Below are 19,324 nucleotides of genomic sequence, written 5' to 3'. Positions count from 1 at the left end.
GAGGGATAGGGAGGGTGGAAGTGGTATAAGGTAAAACAGATTGTATTGTTTTTATATACTTTTCTTGATAAATCTTCATACACACAGATTCCATACATGGTGTACAACACAACACATGGTGTATCAACAGTTCACAATAACATCACATAGCTGTGTATCCATTACTATGATCATTTTTTAGAATACTTGCACCATTCCAGAAAAAGAAACAAAAAAGAAAACAACAAAAAAGAAAAAACTCATACATACACACACCTCACTCCTACCTCTCACTACTAGTATTTACATCTATCCAATTTATTTTACCCTTTGTCCCCTGTGCTGGTTTGGAATGATGTATGTCCCCTAGAAAAGCCATGTTTTAATCTAAATTCCATTTCATTAAAGGCAGAATAATCCCTATTCAATACTGTATGTTTGAAACTGTAATCAGATCATCTCCCTGGAGATGTGATTTAATCAAGAGTGGTTGTTAAAATGGATTAGGCGACGACATATATCCACCCATTTGGGTAGGTCTTGGTGAGTTTCTGGAGTCCTATAAAACAGGAAACATTCTGGAGAAAGGAAGAGATTCAGAGAGAGCAGAGAATGCTGCAGCACCACGAAGCAGAGAGTCCACGAGCCAGTGACCTTTGGAGATGAAGAAGGAAAACGCCTCCCAGGGAGCTTCATGAAATCAGAAGCCAGGAGAGAAAGCTAGCAGATGATGCCATGTTTGCCATGTGCCCTTTCAGCTGAGAGACAAGCCCTGTGTTCACCATGTGCCTTCTCACTCAAGAGAGAAACCCTGAACTTCATCGGCCTTCTTGACCAAGGTATCTTTCCCTGGATGGATACCTTTGATTGGACATTTCTATAGACATGCTTTAATTGGGACAGTTTCTCGGCCTTAGAACTGTAAACTAGCAACTTATTAAATTCCCCTTTTAAGAAACCATTCCGTTTCTGGTATATTGCATTCTGGCAGCTAGCAAACTAGAACACCCCCTTCCTTCCTTCCTTTATTTATTCATATTCATTTTTTTTCTCATATGTCCATACCATGGATAAAAGGAGCAACAGACACAAGGTGTTCACAATCCCACAGTCACATTTTAAAAGTTATATCTTAATACAATCATCTTCAAGAATAAAGGCTACTGGGACACAGCTCAACAGTTTCAGGTACTTCCCTCCAGCCACTCCAACACACCATAAACTAAAAAGGCATATCTATATAATATGTAAGCATAACCCCCAGGATAATCTCTCGATTCTGAACTCTCTCAGCCACTGAAACCTCATTTTGCCTCATTTCTCTCTTCCCCATTCTGGTTAAGAAGGCTTTCTCAACCCCTTGATGCCAGGTGCCAGCTCATCCTGGGATTTCTGTTCCACACTGCCACGGAGATTTAAACTTCTGGGAGTCATGTCTCATGTAGGGAGGGAGGGCAGTGAGTTCACTGCCAAGTTCACTTAGAGGAGAGGTCACATCTAAGCCACAAAAGAGGTTCTTTGGGGTGACTCTTAGTCCTAATTTTAAGTAGGCTTAGCCTAACTTTTGCAAGAATAAATTTCACAGGGGCAAACCCCAAGATCGAGGGCTCAGCCTATCGCCTTGGTTGTCCTCAATGCTTGCAAAAATATCAGAAATTCTCCGAACGGGTAACTTGACTATTTCCTCCTTTCTCCTCAGTCCCCTAAGGGAACTGTTCTAGTTTGCTAGCTTCCAGAATGCAATATCCCAGAAATGGAATGGCTTTTAAAAAAGGGAATTTAATCAGTTGCCAGTTTACAGTTCTAAGGCTGAGAAAATGTCTCAATTAAAGCAAGTCTATAAAAATGTCCAAATTAAGCACCAACAAGAGGTTACCTTCACTTAAAAAAGGCCGATGAAGTTCAGGGTTTCTCTCTCCACTAGAAAGGCGTGGTGACGTCTACTAGCTTCCTTTCCAGGCCTCTGGCTTCATGAAGCGCCCTGGCGGTGGTCTCCTTCTTCATCTCTAAAGGTTGCTGGCTGGTGGACTCTGTGGTTCTCTCATCATTCTGTCCTGGTTCTGCGACTCTCTCCTTGTTCTCAAATGGAACTCTCTCCAAAATGTCTCCTCTTTTATGGATTCCAGTAAACTAATCAAGAGCCACACAGAATGGGTGGAGACACGTCTCCATTTCATCAAGTCTAATACCTACAATTGAGCCATGTCTCCATGGAGATAAGCTAATCAAGTTTCCAGTCTACAGTACTGAATAGGGATTAGAAGAAACTTGCTCCCACAAGACCGATTAGGATTAAAACATGGCTTTTCTAGGGTACATAAATCCTTAAAAACTGGCATAGGGACCTTGAAAATATTTCTTTACTCACTGCCCAAATTACCCTGGGATACATGAGGGCATCACACTAACCTGGACCAACCAACAAGTTCTCACATTCTATTCAAGATTCCATGAACTGAATTCAAGATTCAGTTCATAGTGTTCAACTGAACTGACCATGCAAGTTAAATTAGGAAATGCACTAAGCAAACTATAGGCTGAAGGCTTCTGCCTGGCACTTTGGATCTGGGCACCTCCTCTTCTTCTTTTGGCCCCTGCTGCCTGGTGCATAGTGCCCCTCAGACAATGTTTCTGGCCCCTTGGCTTGCCCACAATCTGAGCCCAGCACACGCACCACTACCTTCAGTACCCCAGTGCCCCAGCTCTGGAAATCCACTACCCAAAATATAAATTCTGAACCCAATAAATATCTTTCCCTTTAGACTCACAAGAAAGCTGAAGTTTTAAAATATGGATGATATCATCCTTTACCTGTATTCTGATATACCTTAGTCCTATCCAGGTCAGCTTTATTCACATCTCTACTCAAAGTCTGATCACTTTTTCAACTTTTAAAACAGTTCCTGTATGGGGTACCGCTGACTTTCATAGCTTCAGAGCTCTTACTCTGAGTTTCAGGTGTCACATAAATACCTGAAGTTTCTGGAAACGACCATGATATATACAAACAGCTCCGGAGACAGATTGTATTTTACCGTAACATAAAATCTATTGACAATTTCTATATAAAGGCAACCATCAAGAGTAGAGAAATAGTTAGAAGTGGTTTCATCTAAGGGATGAAATTCTGATACATGATGCAACATGAATAAATCATAAGACATCATGCTAAGTAAAATACCTAGAATAAGCAATCCAGAGACAAAGTATATTATAAGTTAACAGGGACATGGGGGTAGAGAATGGGGATTTAAACATAATGGGTACAGTTTCTGTTCGGGGTGATGGAAAAATTTTGGTAATGATGGTGGTGATGGAATCACAATACTATGAATGCAACCAAATCACTGAATTGTACACATAAAAGTAGTTAAAATGGAAAATCATGTTTTGTATATATGTTACTATAATAAGTGTTTAAAATTTTTTTTAAAAAGTAGTTTCATTTAGAGAATGAACTGTGGTTTACACTACAAGCCTTCTGGATTAAATGAGCTTTTAACCTTATCTGCATTATTTGGACAAAAATCATTTTTAATCAAAAAAATGGACTGATGGTTACTTAAAAACACAAAATTAAATGTTTCCTTTTAAGTAATACTATCAATATTAGAAATGGAGAGTTGTCAGTTGAACTAGTTTTCATCACATAGTTGTACATTCATCACTATGATTATTTTTTAACTTTTTTATTGTGAAATATAACATACACAAAAAAGCAATAAATTTCCAAGTACAATTTAACAAGTAGTAATAGAACAGATTTTAAAGTTTGGGTTACACTTCCACAATTTTTCATTTTCTCTTCTAGCTGCTCCAAGATACTGAGACCAACAGAAATATCAATGTAATGATTCAGCAGTCATACTCATTTGTTAAATCCTATCTTCTCTGTTATGCTCCTCCTTCTCTTTAAATAACAAATATACATAAAATAATAAATTTCAAAGTACATCACAACAGTTGGTTGTAGAACAGATTTCAGAGTTAGGTATGGGTTACAATTCTACAGTTTCAGGTTTTTATTTCTAGTTGCTCCAGGCTACTGGAGCAGAAATATCAGTATAATGATTCAGCACTCATACTCATTTATTGAACCTGACTTTCTCTGTATAACTCCACCATTACCTTTGATCTCTCCCCACTCTTTAGGGGTATTTGGGCTATGCCTATTCTAACTTTTTCATTTTGCAAGGGGCTATCTATCCCCTATATGGGATAGGGGGATGGAACTAGTTGATGTTCTAGAAGAACTGGCCCCTCTGCATTTCAGGACTTATCTGGTCCAGGGACCCATCTGGAGGTTGCAGATTTCTGGAAAGTTACTCCAGTGCATGGAATCTTTGTACAATGCCCTGGGATATTCTTTAGGATTGGCAGGAATGGTTTTGGTTGAGGTTGGCAAGGTAGCAACGTCTAATCAAAGCATGCAAAAAAGTGACCTCCAGTGTAGTCTCTCAACTCTATTTGAACTCTCTCAGCCACTGATAACTTATTTGTTGCACTTCTCCCCCCCCTTTTCATCAGGATGGAATTGCTGATCCCACAGTGCCAGGACCAGGCTCATCCCCAGGAGTCATCTCCCACACCACCAGGGAGATCTTCATCCCCGGATGTCATGTCCCATGTTGGGGGGGCACAATAGTTTCACTTGCAAGTTGAGCTTAGAGAGAGTGAGGCCACATCTGAACAAAAAAAGAGGACCTTCAGAAGTAACTCTTAGGCATACCTATAGGTAGGCTAAGCTTCTCTGCTACTTACATAAGCTTCACAAGAGTAAGGCTCAAGATCAAGGGTTTGGCCTATTGATTTGGGTGTCCATAATGTGTACACAGTATCAGGGGATTCCCTGATGGTAAAGTTTAATAGCTCCAAAATTTTTCTCCCGTCCCTCAAGGGACTTTGCCAATACTTTTTGATTATCTGCTCAATATACCCTGGGATGTATCCAGGTATTACATTAAGCTATACAGGATAGCTCTCATTCTTATTCTGGGCTCCCTGTGTTTGGACTGTTTAAATGACCTACACTATGATCATTTTTAGAATATTTGCATCACTCCAGAAAAAGAAATAAAAAGAAAAAAGAAAAAAACCCATACATTCTCCACCCCTTTCCCCTCCCTTTCATTGATCACAAGCATTGCAATCTACCCAATTTTTTCTTTTTTTTACCTTTTATCCATTCCCCTGTATAATTTTTTGTCCGTATTTTTTCACTCATCTGTCCAGACCCTGGATAAAAGCAGTGTCAGCCAACAAGGTTTCCACAATCACATGGTTACACTATAAAAGCTATATAGTTATACAATCGTCTTCAAGAAACAAGGCTACTGGAATACAGTTCAACAGTTTCAGGTTTTTCCTTCTAGCTATTCTAATACACTAAAAACTAAAAAAGGGATATCTATATACTGTATAAGCATGACCTCTTGACTCTATTTGAAATTTCTCAGCCACTGAAACTTTACTTTGTCTCATTTCTCTCTTTGCCCTTTTGGTAAAGAAGTCTTTCTCAATCTCATGATGCAGTGTTCTGGCTCACCCCCTGGAGTCATGTCCCACATTGCCAAGGACAATTATACCCCTGGAAGTCATGTCCTGCACAGGGTGAATGGCAGTGATAGCCACCTGCTGATTTAGCTTTGAGAGATAAGCCACATCTGAGCAATAAAAGGGGTTCTCTGGGGGTGACTCTCAGGTATAATTATAAACAGGCTTAGTTTTTCTCCTTTGCAGGGGTAAGTTTCAAAAAAGTCGATTGTGGTGATAAAAAAGTATTTACTGGGTAGGCAATGGTGGCTCAGTGGTGGAGTTCTTGCCTGCCATGCCGTAGACTCTGGTTTGTTTCCCAGTGACTGCCCATGTTAAGAAAAAGTATTTACTCCTTCTAGCCTCCAATGTTCTGGAGCAGCTAGAAGGAAAAATCTAAGACTATGGTATGGTAGCCTATGACAAACTCCGGGATCTGCCCTGTAACTACTTGTTGCAGAGTGCTTTGAAAATGATTGCTTTTTTCTTTCTTTGCTTTGTATATATGTTACACAATAAAATTTTTTTTAAAAAGTAGGTGTAGTGGTTCTAAAATACAGACAATGTCTGAAGTCTGATCACTTTTTCCAGTTTTTTAAAACAGTTACTGTATGGGGTAATGCTGACTTTCATAGCTAAAGAGCTCTAACTCTTAAGTTTCAGGTGTCACACAAATACCCAAAGTTCCAGGTGTAACAACTAAGTTATACAAAAATAGCTCAGCTTCTCACAATTTAGAAATAAGAGTTACAACTCTGGAATAGATATGACTGCTGTGAGAGCTTACAATCTAGGAATCTTAACAATAGGCCTTAACCTGATAACTTATGCTCTATTTCAATTCTCTGAGTTTGTATATTATAGTTAATCCATGAGTGAGACATGAAAATATTTCTTTTTGGTTTTTGACTTATTTCACTCAACATACTGTCCTCAAGGTTCATTTGCCTCTTTGCAGGTTTCACAACTTCATTCCTCCTTGCAGCTCCACAATAGTCCATTGTATGTATATACCACAGTTTCCCTACCATTCTTCAGTAGATGTTCTCTAAGGCTACCTCCATCTAGTGCAAATCTGAACACTGCCACCATGAACACCAATATGCAAATATCCATTCATGTCTTCACTCCTAGTTCCTCCAATTATACACTTAGCAATGTGGTTGCAGGATCACATGGCAACCCCACCCCTAGCCTCCTGTGGAACCAGCACACTGCCCTCTGGAGGGGCTGCACCTCTCAGCTTTCCTACCGACAGTGAAAAGGTACACCTCTGTTCTAGTTTGCTAGCTGCTGGAATGTAATACACCAGAATCAGAATGGTTTTTAAAAAGGGGAATTTAATAAGTTGCTAGTCTACAGTTCTAAGGCTGAGAAAATGTCCAATTAAAACAAGTCTTTAGAAATGTCCAATCAAAGGCATCCAGGGAAAGATACCTTGCTTCAAGAAGGCTGACGATATTCAGGGTTTCTCTCTCATCTGGAAAGGCACCTGGCAAACAGTCACAGTTTCTCTTTTGGCTGGAAGGGCACATGGCGAACGCAGCGTCTTCTGCTACTTTCTCTCCTGGCTTCCTTTTTCATGAAGCTCCCTGGGAGGCATTTTCCTTCTTCATCTCCAAAGGTCACTGGCTTGTGGGCTCCCTGCTTCTCATGGATATGTCGTTCTTCTCTGCTCTCTCTGAATCTCCTTTCTCCAAAATGTTTCCTCTTTTATAGGACTCCAGAAATTTATCAAGACCCACCCAAATGGGTGGAGACATGTTGTCACCTAATCCAGCTTAACATCCACTCTTGACTAAATCGCATCACCCAAGGAGATGATCTGATTACAGTTTCAAACATACAGTATTGAATAGGGATTATTCTACCTTTATGAAATGGGATTTTGATTAAAACATGCTTTTCTAGGGTCCATACATCCTTTCAAACCAGCACAATCTCTTTCTTCACATTTTCTCCAGCACCTGTATCTCTCTCTTCACTTTTAAACAGTTTTACTCATACATCATACAATACAACCTAAGTAAAAAAAATCAATGGATCTCTATATAATCACATTCAGTTGAACTTTTTTACCTAACTTGGACTAGTCCACTAATATTTCAAACTGAGACCAACTTTCTAGAGCCAGCAATAACTTCTCTATTCTTAAAGTCTATGAATGTTTTCTTATTTATAAATTTTCAACAGTCCTATCGTCACTGTCTTACATGACTGATGTTATTGCAGATGACAGTTATTTCCTGACACAGCCTCTCAATGTCACCACAATCTTGTGCTGGAAATAGTTTAAATATATTGTGATAACTTACATAATGTCACCTAATTATTCCCAACACATCCAACTGCCCTACTATAATTTACTGACAAAACTCATTACTTTCTCTTTTCTTCCTAAAATTTTCCAGAAATATGCATAAAGTGTAGGAACTAGAATAAAATACAATGCAGAAAGGGAAAGACTTAAGATGAAAGTGTAAGTCAACGAAGAAAAATAGAATCCATAATTAAAAGCATAGTGAAAGAAAATCCTAGCCTTAGAATTAAAAAGGAATTCTTAAGGAACAGCAAAAAAAATGGGTTTAACAGAGAAAATAAGAAATGTATGTTACCAAGAATGGCTCTAGAAATCAACTATGGTCTTATTAAAATAGAGTAATCAAAATACCTATAAGTGATTTCTGAAGGCAGAAAAACTTGGCAAGAATACCTTTTCCTAGCAAATATTCTAATATTCCTAAATACTATTTTTAAATGAAATAAATTTGGTAGGAGAAGAAAGAAAAAAGAAACAGTATCTCAAAGCTTGGAATAATTAAGCTGCCTTCTTCCTCTTTTATGCAGATTGCTGGTGAGGAAACTCAACTGGACATAAGAACATTATTCTGGATTCACCCATCACCTGTGAGCCTCAAAAAGTCACCATACTCCATCAAACACTGTCCCCTATAATTTGTATATCATTAACATTTTACATTATAAAGGCTATTTTGGGGCACACTGGCAGGAAATACAATTGGAATACTTCCAATTAGAAGAACTGAAGGTTTTCTAGTTCTAGAATTGGTCATTTCTTGCCTTATCCCTTCTATTACTCTCACTCAAAAATAAAACACATTGATAAAACATTTGAAATTAAAACAATCTTGGGACATCATATTTGGTATTACAATTCAGACATGAGAGACAAGAATCTATTTTGAAAAGTTTAAGAAAAAACTGAGAGGGATTTTATTTATCTTTTCATCTTCTGCACAAAATCCAACCTTTGTGTTTGCTATGTTGGCTGCTATAATTTAATTAAGAAGTACGCAATCTCTCACTTATCTTCTGGAATAATGCCATAAAAATACAAACATAATTAATGTCTTTACAATAAGCCTAAATGATGTATCATGGAAATCTACTGTTTGCCCAAAACTGGCTTCTTTTTTATAGACTGCTGTCTGCCACAATTTACTTTTAAAAGATACTTCTCTTCCACACACTATTAAACTATTAGGTCATCCACATTTCACAGTGAATAATGCAGAGCTGATAGTATCAGGAACTAGAAATGAATTGGTAGAAACTAACTAAATCTGGATATATAACTAATATAAATCAAATTCATAATCCCCAGGAAAAGGTACTTAAAGAGAAGGCACTCCATCTGGCATTTCTGAAACACTCCTTGTCATAATATCAAAATATTACAGGGCGGGCCACGGTGGCTCAGTAAGTAGAAGCAAGAGATCTGGGTTCCTTTCCCGGTGCCTGCCCACGCAAAAAAAAAAAAACATTGTAAATTAGATTAATTGCATGAACTACTTCCACTCTGCAAATGACTAGAGATTAGACCTTGAATTGTCAGTATATACTTAATGGAAAAGTACTGATCATGGAACTTGGTTGAAATACGGCTGACTACGGTTGTCCATAAAATAAATTCATTTCTTTTTTAAGAATTTTTTTCTCTTAAAAAAAGACAAATGGAGCCGACTGCTGAGTACAGACCTGCCCAGCCCACTTCTCATAGGGGTCAAGACTCCATGGAGTGTCCTCTTGGCTGTAGGAGTTGCTGGAGAGGAGGGACCAGTATAGCAGCGCTAGCAATTGGGCGAGGAAGTGGAGCTGTTGCCACCATAGGGAAATGATTCTGAAGGTTAAATGAAGCTGGAAAAATACATAAGATGCAATATTGCAGCCTCTCCATATGTTTGAGGATAATATTCCACAAAGAAATAGATCCCTCTGGATTAAGTAACCAGTCATCACGAAGAAAATTAATCTTAAAACCTTCCATAAATCTTTCAACTTGAAGAAAAGTAAAGATAAAACCAATTTCATGTTAGTTTGACAACTATCATTAGCCAATAATTTTAGAAAATATGATTCCTTATTTGGTAGCTGCTACAGTAAAGAAATGGCCAGTTGTGATATCAACAGTGAAGATGAACAAGGTAGAAAAAATAAATCAAAGAGTGAAAGCCTCGTGGGTACATTAAAAAGGTGGCTTTCTGCGAAACAAACAAGGACACCTTCTCCTCCCCTTCAGCACCACTAGTCTTTAAAGATATCAGGTCCACCAGGTCAACTTCCCTCTGCAGTCATCACTATAGTCCTACCCAGTGGTCTCTTCAACCAACAAACTCTGAGGAGATGTACATCAAAATGGAGGAGAGGATCAATGCCTTGGTTCATTCTTCCAATCCAAGTTGAGCACTGAATGCTATTCAGAAGGATTTCCACAATTTTCAATCTGAGGCTGTATGCCAAGAACAAAGTACGTCCTTAATAAGTTCAGAATCTCAGAATGGACACTTGTATGTTCATCTTCATGAACACGTGCCTGTAGCTATTGGACTTATGCCTTAGCACTACATTTAATACACTGTGCCTTCAGATGAGGGAATGTATCCTTTGAAAGGGTCAAGTAGTTACTGTCTGGACAGTTCTTCTCCCATGGTAGTTTCTGTAGGTCCTCTCTGAGTGGGAGGGAACTCTTTCACTGATGATGAAGGTCAATTAAACCAGGGCTTAGTTGCTACCTTAGATATCTTTGTAGACCAACCCATGAATGGCTTGTTGATTGGAACCACAGGAATATTACAAAGCCCGAGAGCGAGTCACACAACATACCTCCACTCTCACCACTGCTACCTCCAATGCAGAACAATCAAATCCAAAGGAACTGCAGTGGACTCACTGGCACGGATGACCATGTGTCTGAAAGTATACAGTGTCATTTGAATTTTGATCTTAACTTTGTTCCTGGGGTTGCAAGAGCTTATGACTGTGGAAAGTAGTGGTCCTATGGTTTTGACAGGCCTTAAGGAGGTGCTGAAATAACTTTCCAAACAAGAGTGGTACTGGAGGCTAATCACACATTGGGAGGCAGAAGGGAAGCTAGCAAATATGCCACATGTTTCTTTCCCTGATCCAGATAGTTCTGATGACAATTATCTTTTGAGTTTGAGCATTTTCTCACATGGGAAAACACACTAGACTAGAACACTCAAATGATAGGTTTAGCTTTTTTGAACGACCAGAAGTGGTAGGACATACTTCTTTAGTTGATCAAATGGAACATTCAATCAGGACTCTGAAAATGGAGCTTTTTGTTATTCAAGGTCTTAGTTGTCTGGATTTGCCAGTTACCCTGTCCAACTGACCAATCCAGTATCATGGTTCATGCATGTGTGCTCTTTGCAATACCTGAGTCATTTTGTTATAAATCAGTATACCAAACAGATTTAATTAAAAAGCAACCTTTCAATAAGATTCTACAAAGGTTCCATGCACTAGGGTAACTCTCTAAAACTTACAACCTCCAGAAGGGTCCCCGGATCAAATAAGTCCAGAACTGCAGACAGGCCAGCTCTTCCAGAACAACAAATATTTCCATCCCCCTATCCCATATTACTGACAGTACCCTTCCAACATGAAAAAGTTAGAATGGGAATAGCCCAAATACCCCCTAAAATGTGGGAGAAAGATCAAAGGTGATAGTGGAGTTATACATAAAAGGTCAAGTTTAACGTATGAGTGCTAAATCATTATACTGATATATCTTTAAGCCTCCAGTACCTTAGAGCAGCTAGAAATAAACACCTAAGATTGTGGAACTGTAATCCATACCAAACTCTGAAATCTGTTCCTCAACTAACTGTTGTAACACACTCTGAAATGTATTGCTTTTATGTATATATGTTACTGAAATAGGAGTATAACAGAGAAGACAGGATTTAACAAATGCATATGACTGTTGAATCATTATATTGAAATTTATATTGGTCTGCAGTGTCTTGGAGCAGCTAAAAGAAAAAATGAAAAATCGTAAACTGTAACCAATATCAAACTTTAAAATCAGTTCTATAACTACTTGTTAAAATGTACTTGGAAATTTATTGTTTTTTGTATATATGTTGCATTTTACAACTTGAAACAAGTTAAAAAAAAAGTTGCCTTTGCCAAACAAAATGAAAGATTATTCACAGGAGAGGCACTACTGAAAAATTATGACAACTCTTCATCTTGCACTTAGGGAACAGGTACAAGAATGACATACAGTTTACAAACTTTTAGTGCTATCAAAATATCTTGCTGAGCCCCCTTCGGGGAATGTTGAGAGCAGGAAGAAATTCAACTTCCCCAAGTCAAATTCTTGATATTCTCACAAGCAGTGTGGACAACCAAAGCTACAGGCTGAGTCCCCAGTCTTGGGGTTTGCTCATATGAAACTTAAACCCACAAAAGATAGGTCAAGTCTATTTAAAATTTAGACCTAAGAGTCACCCCCAAGAGAGCCTCTTTTGTTGCTCAGATGTGGCCCCTCTCTCCAGCCAACATGACAAGCAGTCTCACCACCCTCCCCCTCTCTGCGTGGGACATGACTCCCAGGGTGTGGACATTCCTGGCAACGTGGGACAGAGATCCTGAAATGAGCTGAGACTCACCACCAAGGGACTGAGAAAAACCCTAGAATGAGCTGAGAAGTAACATCAAGGGATTGAGAGAACCTTCTCGACCAAAAGGGAGAAGAGTGAAATGAGACTAAGTGTCAACGGCTGAGAAATTCCAAATAGTCGAGAGGTTATCCTGGAGGTTATTCTTACACATTAAGTAGATATCACCTTGTTGTTCAAAATGTAGTGGAGAGGCTGGAGGGAACTGCCTGAAAATTGTAGAGCTGTGTTCCAGTAGCCATGTTTCTTGATGATGATTGAACAATGATACAGCTTTCACAATGTGACTCTGTGAATATGAAAACCTTGTGTCTGATGCTCCTTTTATCTACCACATCAACAAAAGAGTAGAACATATGGAATAAAAATAAATAATAAGGGGAACAAATGTTAAAATAAATTTAGTTTGAAATGCTACTGGTAAATGAAAGCGAGGGGTAAGGGGTATGGTATGTATAACTTTTTTTTCTCTATTATTGTTTTATTTCTTTTTCTGTTGTCTTTATTTTTTTTTCTAAATCGATGCAAATGTTCTAAGAAATGATGAATATGCAACTATGTGATGATATTAAGAATTACTGATTATATATGTAGAATGGAATGATTCTTATTGCTTTGTCTGCTGTTAATTTTTTTTAATAAATAAATAAATAAAAATATCTTGCTGCCTTAACCATTTCAGTTTTATGCATAAAAGATAATCAATTCGTTTGCGGGTGGGGAAGTGTCAGCAGGGTGTCTTGGGTTTATTTTGGTTTTTTAAAAAGGGAAGTCTTGAGGCTTCAGAAATGTGAATTATCTTTCATCAATGTGCAAAATAATCACAAAGTGAATGAGCAGATTCTCCGTTAACTACTCCCCTCCAAGTCCTTTGTTGCTATCCACTGTGATTTTTATGCACTAAAAGCACATTTCAACTGTATTCAACCCTAAGTAAGTCGACTGAAGCTTAACAGAATAAAAATTATGTCTCTCTCTAAACGGCCCACTTAGAAAACATAGCTGAAGAAACATACTCATGTGATAAAATACAGAACTTACATATACACTGAAAGTTGTTTTTTTTAACTCTCAATTCTTTAGAAAGATCTATTCAGAATTAGGAATTGATATAATTCTGGGTAATGAAATCTGCAACATACTTTTTAAAAATTCCTTTTAACTTCTTTATTGTATAATATAACATATATACAAAGCAAAGAAAGAAAAAAATAGTTTTCAAAGCACTCTTCAACAAATAGTTACAGACATCCCAGAGTTTGCCAGACAACCCAAACAACTACATAGCTCACAAATTACTGAAGGCAAAACACCAAAAAAACAACTATAATGAGATTATATGAAAGCAAAGAAAAGATATTTCCTTGTAGTAACAGAGGATGCCAATATATAGTGTCCACTCCAGGTTATCAGGATACAAACTGTTCTCAAAGGTCCAGAGATGCTGAATGACACAGCTAACTTTAGACCCATGCAACCACTGGGCCCTAAAATTCCTGCCCAAACTCTTCATTCTGAACTGCCAACCAAGATGATGCCACTACCACTCCTAACTGGGTAAAGAAATCATAATACAAGAAGCACAAGCAAAGTCACTCAAGGAATACTGGAACAGGAAAAATAATCATGGGTTATTGTCAAGTTTTTTGTTATTCATTTCTGAATATACCTTCCTTATCTAAATTCACAAACCAAGAATTATAACTAGAGAAAATGTTTCCACAAAGTTAAGATTAAGATAACCTTTTGTGAAGAGAAATTAAAACATTACTATGAAGCAAATAGTTTTCAATTAAACACACCAATCAAACTAAATATCGTGGCATTTCATTTTATCCTCTATAACAACTCAAATATTTAAATGAAAAGATTTTACTTTCAGATGGTGAATCTAGCCACTAGTCATTATTATTGGCTATTAATTCTGATGTCCACAAACTTTCTTGGAATTTCTTTGTATTATCAGGCATGGATAAACATCTAGACCCCTGAGGTAGTTTCTAGAATCTGAGGGAAAAAAAGGTACAGACTACTTTTTGGATGTTACATAAAGACGCTAAGGGATATAATTAATGGTTTAAAATGTTTAATTTGTAATAGATTTTTCTGGGTTAAGTTTCATAAAAAATCTCATATCCAGACATTTAAAAAGCAATGTTATTTCATTAAGAATTAAGATGAGCTAAATAAAATTCAAAAACGTTAATGTCAATACAAATGATTAATTCAATCTCAAAAAAATTTCTCAGGTTCCCATATTAAGAAAACTTCAGTTGTCAAGAATATTCATGTTTAACTTTCTTTCTCTCCAAGTTTCATGATAACAAAAAAGAAATCAATTATATTCAGAAAGTTTATTTCTTAAAAGTAGCTATCAACCTACTTAGTTTTTTTTGGAATTTGAGTTGAATTCTTGCTGTCTTGAAAAATATCTCACAAACTAAAGTCTTTCTAGTTTTTTCAACTGGCAACATCAGGAGATAAATTGTAGCAAGTAAATTCAGAATACTAGATTTAAGGAATTCCAAAAGGGAATACCATACATATGATGGCATATTGTACAGATGTAGGAAGGAATGAAGTTGTGAGGAATGTAACGATGTGAATGAACCTTAAAAACATTATGTTGAGCGAAATAAGCCAGAAACAAAAGGACAAATACTACAAGACTTGTTGTCTTTAGGTTCAGATTTCAACTTGGCTAGGTGAAGGTACCTAGTTCTGTTGCTGTGGACATGAGCCAATGGCATGTGAACTTCATTTGTTGCTGATTACATCTGCAGTTGGCTAGGAGGCGCCTGCTGCAATGAATGATGTTTGACTTAACTGGCTGGCGCTTAAATGAGAGAGCACAAGGTAGCATAGCCCAAGCAGCTCAGCATACCTCATCTCAGCACTCACAGCTCAGCCCAGGCCTTTGGAGATGCAGAATCACTCCACGGAAAGTTGTTAGAATCCAGAGGCCTGGAGAGAAGGCCAGCAGAGATCGCCCTGTGCTTTCCCACTAAGAAAGAACCTCAGTTGAAAGTTAGCTCTTCATTCTGAACTGCCAACCAAGATGATGCCACTACCACTCCTAACTGGGTAAAGAAATCATACTACAAGAAGCACAAGCAAAGTCACTCAAGGAATACTGGAACAGGAAAAATAGCCTTTCCTCTGAAGAACTATACATTAACTAAATAAATCCCATTTACTGAAGGCCAATCCGTCTCTGGTATGTTGCATTCTGGCAGCTGGCAAACTAGAACACTCACTAATATGAATTAACTACAATGAGCAAACTCCATGAGTTACATGAGAGCATAGGTTAACAGGAGATAGAAGGAAGGTAGAAATTGGGCAAGTGATGTGTAAGGAGTGCAGAATGTTTACTAAGTTTGACTATAAAGATTCAGAAATGGATAGTACAGTACTGTGTGATGGTAACGTTGATTCTAACTGTAAGTAATAAAGCTGAGTATGAGTATGGTTGAAGGAGGAAGGCTAGGGTTATGTATGCCACCAGAGGGAAAGCTAGAGGATAAAAACTATGAACATATAAATGTATAACTTAGTGCATAACTAGAGTACATAATGATGGTGGTTAACTGTACAAATACAAGAAAGTTCTTCATGAACTAAAACAAATGTATATCACTATTACAAGGAGTTAAAATATAATGAATGCAAATTAAGATCTATAGTTAACTGTAAAACTGTAATATTCTTTCATTAATTGTAACAAAGGCACTATACCAAAACTCAATGTCAGTAATAAGGGGATATAATGGGTATGAGATTTTTTTTCTTTTCCAGAAGAAATGAAAACATTCTCATATTAACGGTGGTGGTGAATGCATAACTATGTGATTATACCAACAGCCACTGATTGGATACTTAGGATGGACGTGTGAATAAAACCGTCTAAATTAAAAAAAAAGAAAAGAAGCAGCAGTTAGACCCTGTACTAAGTGGTAGCTGTGAAGATATCCTTTGTGAATAGTTTGATTTTTATTCAGTATTTTTGTCTTAAACAAAATTGAGAATATATATACAAATATACACATATATGTATATATGTATTAATCTATTTTAATTTCACATGATACTATAAAGATTTTTGTATCATTAAACACTTTTACAAGGCAAAAAAGTGAATACTAAATTCTTCTAACGTGTTGCTTTTCTACCTGTGTTTCATAGAAGGAAAACAGAATTACAAAAGACCTATTTAATGATAATTGATATTTTTACATGTAAGACAGACCAAGAAGACAACTTTTTTTTCTTTTTTAAAGAAAGACTAAATATATATTTTTATCCTAAGCAATAAACCACTCTGGGCATTTGACAGGATGATTGAATAAAGTGTCTATTATGTGCAATTTCTTAAAATTTAACACTAATCAATATTTTAACAACCACACTAAGCTAAAATGATAATGCTAAACACTTCACATTCCTGGCAAATTTTTTTAAATTTCAAAAACGGATTGAATTATGGTCACCACAGCTTTAGTGTTAAGTTTATTATTTTATGATGCTTTAGAGAATAGTAATTCACATAAGGCATACCTGGAACTTTCTGAAGTGCTTGATTAACCATTATATCTCCTAACTACATGAAAAACAATATACTGTACTAGGAAACCTGAGAAAATGCCCACTGATTATGTCAGTCACAGTTTTAGCTTAAACCCTTTAATGCTGGTGTTTCTTTTCCTTAGATCATGAGTAAGTAGTGCTGCTATGACATGTCTATTTTATATTTTCTAACATTGCCTTCTCATTCTGTTTTCTAATTAGAGCAATTAAAGCAGAAAAAAATGTGGTTTTAAAAAATGTTCTCAAAAGGCACACTATAAAATGAAAATACCTTTATAATCATAAGTCAATTTATAGTTCACATTCACTGTATATCTTTTTAAATACATCTTAGATGATGTATTTAAAATGAGATTTTTTTTTCTTTTCCAGAAGAAATGAAAACATTCTCATATTGACAGTGGTGATGAATACATAACTATGTGATTATACCTACAGCCACTGATGGGACACTTAGGATGGACTGTATGGTATGTGAATAAAACTGTCTAAATTAAAAAAAAAAGAAAAGAAACAGCAATTAGATCCTGTACTAATTAAGTGCTAGCCATAGAAGATACACTTTGTGAATAGTTTTTAATTCGAAATTTTTGTCGTAAACAAAATTGGGACTATATATACAAATACATGCATATATATATATATATATATATATGTATTAATCTATACATATCACACCGATTTGTTTTCATGGAACTTCCTTATATATTCTTTCATTTGCTCACCTTAAAAATGCTATGAAGTAGGCAAGGTACCTATAATCAAGCCTGTTTTACTGAAGCTCAAATACACTTCTTATAAGGGGTATTATAATGATGTTCTTTGCTATCTTTAAATTTTTAATTAAAAATTTTAAGGAAAAGTTATTACTACCCATTATAAAGCTGCATATTTATGAAAAATTATACAGACCATTAAAATGTTGTGTCTGATTTGTTTTTAAACTGGAAAATATTCCTTGGCTTACCTGTTACATGTAACAAACTAGCTTCTACTCTGTGGGGAATTCTTGGTGGAATTTTCATAGATGCACGAATCTGGTAAAAACTAAAGCAAAATAGACAAAGAAGTCATTTTGAAACATATTTTTAAATATGTAAAACCCCAACTTTTGTATACTTATATGGATTAAAATAATAAAGTTGGGCTGTTTTACTGGTCTTCTATATTTACAATTGTCAGGGAAAAAACATATCAGATCCACAGATCAAATATTAGTATGGGATAAAAGCAAAAGGGAAACACAACATGCATAAAGATGAATGAAAGAAAAATAGGCAAAATATGCATTATTTCCTACTTTATATAAGAGAATGTCATAGCAACTTATGGAATCAGAAGGACAACTAAGAGTTTCATTGTTTAATAAACTTATTCATTTTTTTCTTCTAAAAAATGAAAAGCAAAATTTTATCAAGCATTATTTTGAGAAAATACAGTGTTAATTATAAGTGGGTTTTAAAATTAGCTTCATACTTTAAATGACAAAATACAGACAATGAGATATGTAATTGGTTTAAAGAGTTCAGGTTTTTTCCAAGGTCAGGACAATTTGTTTATATACTTTCACTTGTTTGTTTATTCTAAAGGATTTAAAAATAAATACATATATTTAAATCTATCAGTCATTAGCAATAACAATTTGAATTAGAAGAAAATTATAAGATAAAAACATAACATGATTGTGTTTTAACATTATGACACTGCAAGTTTATGTTATGTAATGGAAGATAAACACATATAAACACATATGATACTAAAAGCTAAATCAAGATTATAAATCAGGGATGAGTTTTATATGCCAACTGAGGAGGTGAATATTTAATGCTTACTTGAATAATTTCTTTAAAAAGCAGTTTAAATTATTAAAATTTACAAAAAAAATTTAAAAAATATAAATATACTGATTGCTATTATTACTAGGAAGGTGTAGTCTTGTAGCGGATACAAGGTGAGGCTGCAGAAGCATAATTTAAAAAGAGTAAATGACAGGATAATTAATAAAATTTAGAACCTTTGAAGTCACAATTGGCCTTACGTATGTGACTAAAGTCCACAGAGATGGATGATTATTTGAGATTAAGATGAGCTCTTTTTGAAAACATGAGATGATTGAGAACAAAAATCAAAGTGCAATCAGCAGGAGCCCTGGAATGAGAACAAGAGGACAGCAAAGTTTTCTAGAAACTGTTCAACTTTCTATGCTGAGAGTTTTAACCAAACATTAATTGAAATGTTGCTATTTTAAATATAGAGGTATACAACAAAAAGCCTAT

At 36.1% G+C, this 19,324-nt stretch overlaps 1 protein-coding gene and 1 pseudogene across 7 annotated transcripts in view; one reads left to right on the top strand and one right to left on the bottom strand.

The window, feature by feature from the left end:
• The window catches only part of FAM135A (family with sequence similarity 135 member A), a 133,033-nt gene that overhangs the window by 87,773 nt on the left and 25,936 nt on the right, over nucleotides 1–19,324 (bottom strand). For 3 of the 7 annotated variants that reach the window (XM_077162193.1, XM_077162194.1, XM_077162199.1), the window contains one exon: nucleotides 18,016–18,095. The exons of 1 other annotated variant lie outside the window; for it this stretch is intronic. In XM_077162193.1, the coding sequence (XP_077018308.1) occupies nucleotides 18,016–18,095 (80 nt within the window). Of the gene's footprint in view, nucleotides 1–18,015; nucleotides 18,096–19,062; nucleotides 19,196–19,324 lie in introns of those variants that run through there. 3 more of the 7 variants (XM_077162195.1, XM_077162196.1, XM_077162198.1) reach the window with 3 other exon arrangements.
• Nucleotides 9,486–11,253, top strand: LOC143682327 (suppressor of cytokine signaling 6-like; annotated as a pseudogene).

Source organism: Tamandua tetradactyla, chromosome 5 (genome assembly GCF_023851605.1).
Source record: "Tamandua tetradactyla isolate mTamTet1 chromosome 5, mTamTet1.pri, whole genome shotgun sequence".
NCBI classification, from domain to species: domain Eukaryota; kingdom Metazoa; phylum Chordata; class Mammalia; order Pilosa; family Myrmecophagidae; genus Tamandua; species Tamandua tetradactyla.
This window is presented reverse-complemented; position numbering and strand designations above follow the sequence as displayed.